The following is a 7,196-nucleotide window of genomic DNA, read 5'->3' as shown; positions in this document are numbered from 1 at the left end:
GTTAATCCAAGGGCAGTAGTGCAACAATTCTGAAAATTGAGCAAGTATATCTCAGAAATTGGTTATATTAATCGATTGATGTTATTGGACTATCAAGAACCAGATTTTCAATAAAATTATTGATCTTGGTTGTACGGCTTAAATAATATCTTCCAAGCCTCATCTTGGTGGTTTATACATCCGTGGGCTGTCTCAAGAAAGAAGCAACGACTTTCAAGTTATTTATCATCTGCAGCAGACACTACTGGAATTCCCATGCGAGAAAAGCTTGAGAGCACTACTGGCATCTCGTCGCCTATCTTAAAGTCCCTCTCGCCATCTCCCTGCAATACAAAACAAGAATAGGTCAATATGGGAATTGGATGGCTCATGTTACATACAATTTAATGGTGGTGCGAAATAAATGTATCGATTTAAAAAGTTAAAGGAATTCTTTATGCTACAATCAAATTGATTATTTATAGCAAAGATGGAAATCATGAAAGCGAAACACTAAATTGTGTGGAAGCAACTTTTTGTGTGTGAATGATCAGCTATGAATATTTCTTGGTTCTTTCCCCTTCAATAATCTGAGAGCTTGATCCCTTTACCCAAATAATTTAATGCCCTTCTTTTCCTCTACATCTATATTTATAATACAAATAATAGTTACATAGAAGTTCTACGGATAACAGCTACTGCACTGCAAATGTAACAGTTACTATTAAATGCAAGGGTTAATATATGTTTACCCCAATAATAATATAATAATACAAGGGTATGTTTATTTCTTGTAAAAAAAAAAAATTCCAACCCAACAATTTGAAGATTCTTTGGTTTTCGACATTCATGAACTTTGATCGTACAAAATTGAGGATATGACAGAGATAAACCGAAATTCGCTCAAATCACATGAGGTGAAAATAATCCTAAATTTTAAAATTTGATCTCATAAAGGTCCAAAACCAATCTTTTGATTTCAAGGTTGAAATCTAAACAATTTTTTTATAGGAGGTAAACTAGAAACCGCTAATTTTACAAAGAAGTAAACATATATTAACCCTAAATATAATTTACTAATATTATATAATTTCTGCCCTTACGAGTCATATTACTAAAAAAAAAAAATCATAAGCAAAATTCTTAATGTTTGCAAAAGAGGTAAGGGACAAGGAAAACCGTACATATCAAAAAGAAAATGCCACTTATGAAACATAAAGATGACTCTACCTCAAAATGGTACATTCCTCAAACTCCACCCAAATCTAATACTAACCCATGTGCACAAATTTGATGAACTTTGGCATTAACTTTTGTTCCAAGTCTCAAATCTTTGGCATTAACTTTGGCATTAACTTTATTTTTTGAACAAGGCTCTTTGAAGTTTTTTAAATATAATGTCAGCAGATTTGTGATCTCCTAAGGCCGAAAGTGCGCAATACATCCTACAGCCATAAAGTAAAATCATAATGAGAAGGAAAATATTATAAGAAAGGGGGAAAATATTATAAGAAAGGGGGGAAATAGTATAAAGGTTAGAAGCCCACAAATAGCAGCTGAATGATTCGTAACCATCTCTACCATCTCCAGCAAATTCTCTCCAAACCAAATGAGCATTATTCAAATCTCTTGATTTGACACAACAACAGAGGAGACTGTGAAGACACAGGCTTGGAGGAACAAGGCCAAGCTCTTTTTTTATTAGATCCAACAAGTCCAATCCAAATTGCAAATGTGTGGACCCATATACCAAAATTGGATAATACACCTAAACATACATGAGACCAAATATATCATGCTTTATACACATAGAATATTAAACCAAAATTTAATTCTTATAATCGTGAGTCCTTATTCAAGTTATAAGGAAACAAAAACTTACTTCATCAAAAACAGAATTGCTCTTGTTCTCACCATGTTTGAAATAATCCATGAGTTGTTTAAACATTTCAATGGTAGAACTGCGAAATATACAATGAACATACACAAATGACAGAACAAAATAATAATTTAATATTGGGAAAAAATAATCATACCTTAAATTTTTGTTTTCAACTGAGAACTGGATAACTATCTTGCAACCTTGGACCCAATCTTCACCACTCAACTCCGTGAGTAGGAGAAGCGACCTCTCCAACTCGCCATGTAAGTTACATAACACATCCTTAGAGTGTACAATGATTGATGAGTTTTAAGGTTTAAAGTGGAAGGTATACAAATTAATAATAAACTAAAACCTTACCATCAGACATAGATTAGCTTTAGGGTTTAAAGTTTGTCCAGCTTTCTTGATTTCCTCCAACAAAACAAGTGCCTCGGACAATTTCCCATGTGATGCAAGAGATGAGACAAGCATGCTTTTAATTTCAATTAACCACTTCACTTGTATGCGTGGATCTAGAACAATCTGAAATGTTAAGGACAACATGCTATGTCCTTTACAAGGTCACTCCGAAAGAAACTGTAGAAAGACAGCATATATATTTACACATACCTGTTTTGCTTTCTCAAATTCATCGTAAGCTGCATATGCATGAATAAGGGCTACAAAAACTTCTTTTGAGAAGTGGATCCCAGATTGTTCCATCTCTTCATAATACTACAAGTAAATATTCTAATTAGCAACTCGATAATATATTGAAAGAAAACTTTTTACTACAATGATATCTTTTGAAAGCATACATTAAAAAAAAGGTAAAACTTACATCTTTCATCACTGCACCAAAATGTAACGAAAGGCTACAAATCTTTTTCTTGTACTCAAAATAGTACTCGCGATGGTGACTTAGGATGGAATAGATTTGATCAACCTTGATTTTCAATATAGCAAAAGGAATATAAAATGAACAATCAGATATTTGAAAAACAAGACAAATAAGAAAGAATGCTTCACTGAAATGTTAACCCATATTTACTTCATTATTTATGTCATTTCCCGAAATTACATAAATGGGAAAAGGGAATCATACATTTCATTACGTAAGTGTAAAAGTTTATGGGAAGCCTTGAAGCAACGGTAAAGTGGTTGTCACGAGACTGAAAGGTCACAAGTTCAAGTCTTATAAACAGCCTCTTGTGTATAAAAAAATAAAAAATAAAATTGTAAGACAGCGTACAAAACACCAAATGGCAGGACTCCTTCTTGGTCCCTATATATGCGGGAGCTTTAGTGCACCGGAAGTTATTTTTTTTTTATAATTGTAAAAGTATGTTCGGGCAGACTAACCCGAACCGGTTTACATGTCATAATTAAATCTTAGCATTTATCTTTTGGAGTTTTCTTTTATATGTCGTATCACATGGAAAACCCTCCCTTGAAAGCAAAGGGAAATAACCTAGCATTTAAATACTCTATCGAGCATCGCATGCTACATATTGCTTCTAATTCAATAGTTTAAAGACAATCTTACATGATATATTGTGCGAAGAAATACAACAACAACAACCAAGCCTTATCTCCCTAAGTGAGGTTGGCTACATGAATCAAATTACGTCATAGTGTTCTTTTACCATCTTTTTTACGATAGGTGCTACCTCAACTCTCTCTCTCTCTCTCTAATGGTGTCATTAATAATCCTATCACGTCTAGTCTTGTCACTCATGCAACGCAACATATTGTGCGAAGAAATGGATTAGAATATATTTAAAAGAGAAAAAAAACAGGGAAGCTGCTTTTCGTAAGATATATAGTACCTGAAAATCTAGATTAGTTTCTGAGCAAGTCTCTAATACAGATTGCATTACATGACTGGAGGGCATACAGAATGCTTCACACATTTTATCAACAACATAAATAGCTGCATCCACCTGAATAAGTTAAAAAGAAGATGAAATGCAGTTTTGAAAAATGACAGTAACATAAAACAGAAAGAAGATAGAATTTGATCTAAAGGGAGCAAACGTCTTGTTATAGTTTTCCTTCTCATGGATGACTTTATGACAATTATCTATTTATGTGATAACCATAATATGAGAATGAATAAAGGAGAAAATTATACCTTGTTCTTACCACAACAATACAAAATTAGCTTTTCATACGTAGAGGATGAAGGTGAAATATTCATTAGATCATGCAAATTCTCAATCTCTTTTATGAGATGCTCAACCTTGAAATTACCAACAAACGATATAAGAAAATTTCTAAGAAAAAAAATTGTAATAAATGCATACACTGCAAAACATGTTTTATGATGGGATATGCTCAATTTTGGTTTTGAATTTTGTAAAATCGATTGAAAATTATAGTTAAGCATAATTGCCTCGCAGCATTATCTTATAAGTTCCTCACCTCTAAATTTGGAATGCTAACTGCATAACTAGCAATGAAGTTTGAAATATCATTATAATCTTCCCAATCATCATGATCTGCCATTAATATGAATACAAGGAACAAACCTATAAAAGGCAGTACTTTGAAAACTGAAATTCTAAAGGTAAGCAATCAAGAAACAGATCAAAAACACCGTAACATAATAATGGTACCTTCAGAATAATCCAATAGTAACTTTTCTGCCTCAGATTTCAACTGTAGCCTTCCTAATGATTTTAATATATTTGATATAGATTTTGAAGCAAACTCTGTAATGTTTGTATTTTTCGAAACATCCGAAATCTGTTCCTTGCGATCACTTTCACAAAGAGCCAAAAAGTAGTTTTCTGCAACAAGATTGAATACAAATAAGTTTTCATTAAAATTTTGTTGATGTTAACATAAGCATCTCGGATAAAAACAGATTAATCTACCTCGCAATTTAGATGTTCTTTTCCTATCTTCAATTGTAATATATTCACAAGCATCGCGGATCATCTCCTCGTCATTAACCCTTATCCACATCAGCATGTCATAATAACCCAATCGAGAAATTGAATTGTGATTATGATCTTTAATCAATTTAGAGAACATTTTAAATTCGTCAACAGCTCCCATGTCAATTATATACTTGAGAAGTGGACCGTATGTTTCTTCTTCTAGTTGAAACCTAAACACAACTGGCATTGACTGTAAAAGATGACGAATCAAATTCAATTGTTCTAGCAAAATGCATTTATCTCCAGTCGACCTAGCCTTCTCTATCAACAGTTTCACTAATCTATTAAAACCCGTAAACCCTATTGACGGACCATGCAAGTGAATCATACGAACAAGAGTGGTTAGCCCTAAGTTTTCTAAAAGAAATTGGAAACGTTTTTGCTCATCATGATCAATGGTATCCTCTCTAGAAATCCACGATCGTTTCCTCTCAATTGTTAGTTCCTCTTGTCTCATTGAAGCGTCGTCATGAAGCTTCTCAACCGGAGTTGCTTCATGGAGTTTGCGGGACAAGAGAATAGGGTTCCATGAAAATGATGTTTTGCGAATGTTGTGTAAATTTGAACAGAAATAATGGCTAAGAACCTGTAGTTTTTTTAGGGCAAAGGCACGCATCTTTGAGCTGCAACGATCGAGTTTGTGCTTGTGTTGAATTGGAAATTTATAGAAACTTGCATAGGTCTGGAGAGACCATAGAAAACACAGATTTTTTTTTTTTGAGTACTGCTGTTGCTAACAAAATCCAAGGAATGCACGCAGACTTGTCCAATTTTTTAGGAATAAAAAGAGGATTTTAACTTGTTTAACGGAAATAATAGTACATGTGGTGCATTTTCAATAGCTAAGCATTTTCAATATCATTTCACGGATTACATATGGTGCATTCAGAATCTACAATCTAAACAAATCCAACTTTCTCTATAAAATAGTACATGTGGGCCTAATTCAAATTTTACGTTTTTCCAATTTAAGATCTGGTGTGAATCAATAACTTATATTCTTTCAAAAACAAACAAAAAAGTCAATGACTTGATCTGGGCAACTTTTAATATCACACTAATTCAAACGTAATTTTGTTTTGATTTCATTAAATCAGCTACCAACAAAATAAAAAAAATGGTTGACAAAATCAAAAAGCAATAAACAAATCAAATTATATTAAACCAACAATCAGCTATCAAAAAACAAGGCTTAAATAAGAAAAGGAGAATGCTATAACCAGTTCCCCAAGGGCAATGGTTAAACATCCAAAACAAGTAAGTTTCCATGAAAAAATTGCGTAATCATTGTATCAAAAGTAACATTTTATAATTCCAAGAAAGACTTTCTATCTGTAGATTTCTTAACCATTGTCGTGAGGGCACTGATTAGCAAGACCTATAAGAAAAAGGTCCATGTAAGTTCGCATGTTTTTTGTTTTAGTCCATGTAAGTTTTTTTCTTTTTGCGAAACAGACCTTGTAATTACTTAACATTTTGTAAATCGTCATTGTCATCCGTGTTTCTATTACAAAAACGATGTGCTGGCTAAAGAAAGCTTATGTGGCACTTGGTGATATGGCATTAGTTGATCGTTGATGTTAGTACAGGGAACAAAACCAAAAAAACATTTTACACATTTTTACATAGGGACTAAATTAAGAAAAAAAAACGTAATCATCAATTTTGGAATTTAAAAAAAACATAAATCATCACAAACTCAAACATTTATACTCTCTATCAACGTAACTCCTATTTGATTTCTAACCCTATTCATGTAGTCTTCATCTTGTACTCTTCCTGGATTATATGAATCGATTTCTTTATTTATATTGATTTCTTCGTCACGCTCAATCATATATTTAAAGATAACATCACTATGATCTTTTGTTGTTTGATTTGTGAGAATGGTTGCATATCACATAAGATATGCCACCTTTTTTTCCCAAACTCCAATTGTTCTTTCAATGACATTTCTCAATGAAGAATGTGCATGGTTGATGAACATTTCATGCATCCCTTCTGCTTGACTACCATCTCTAAAATTAGGAATGTGATATCTTTCACCTTTATATGGTAAAAGGTACCCATGTTTGGATATCAAGGATCAACCAAATAATACTTTCCAAAAAATTATAAACTTTATTGGTAGCTTATGTGTAAAGTTAAATTTATAGACACGCATGTCTTAAAGTTTTTTATAAAATGAAATTATGTGTATCTTCAAGAGGATGTGGGAACATATTTTTCATTTCTTCAATCACATATAGCAAAATATGAGTATCATGTGCACTACCGGGCTAGCCAACAACAACAAAAGTGAAAAATATGTCTAAGACTAACATGACTTTTTGTGTTGGATATTTGATGACACTCTGTCATCCCTCTTTTGTTTGTCATTTTTTATGCATTTTTTTATGTTAAAAAGG

General features: G+C 32.6%; 1 protein-coding gene across 1 annotated transcript; it reads right to left on the bottom strand.

Moving 5' to 3' along the window:
• Positions 1-218: 218 nt before the first annotated feature.
• On the bottom strand, positions 219-5,404 carry LOC25497445 (pentatricopeptide repeat-containing protein At4g04790, mitochondrial). The gene is made up of 9 exons (XM_024770258.2): positions 4,723-5,404; positions 4,462-4,635; positions 4,268-4,344; positions 3,978-4,085; positions 3,673-3,786; positions 2,474-2,578; positions 2,217-2,386; positions 1,862-1,940; positions 219-323 (listed from the first exon to the last, which is right to left on the bottom strand). Exons 1-9 carry the CDS (start codon positions 5,402-5,404, stop codon positions 219-221), a joined length of 1,614 nt encoding a protein of 537 aa, XP_024626026.2.
• Between the last annotated feature and the right edge of the window lie 1,792 nt (positions 5,405-7,196).

Source organism: Medicago truncatula, chromosome 7 (assembly GCF_003473485.1).
Source record: "Medicago truncatula cultivar Jemalong A17 chromosome 7, MtrunA17r5.0-ANR, whole genome shotgun sequence".
Lineage (NCBI taxonomy): Eukaryota > Viridiplantae > Streptophyta > Magnoliopsida > Fabales > Fabaceae > Medicago > Medicago truncatula.
The sequence above is the reverse complement of the archived record's forward strand: the minus strand, read 5'-3'. Positions and strand labels throughout refer to the sequence as shown.

What these genes read in the sequence shown, in the direction of transcription:
- LOC25497445 (XM_024770258.2), bottom strand. Translation starts at nt 5,404, where the DNA reads ATGCGTGCCTTTGCCCTAAAAAAACTACAGGTTCTTAGCCATTATTTC. An exon ending in AAGAACATCTAAATTGCGAG is followed by an intron (nt 4,636 to 4,722) that starts GTAGATTAATCT and finishes ATCTTGTTGCAG; the next exon opens with AAAACTACTTTTTGGCTCTT. An exon ending in GCAATTCTGTTTTTGATGAA is followed by an intron (nt 324 to 1,861) that starts GTAAGTTTTTGT and finishes TTTGTATTGCAG; the next exon opens with GGAGATGGCGAGAGGGACTT.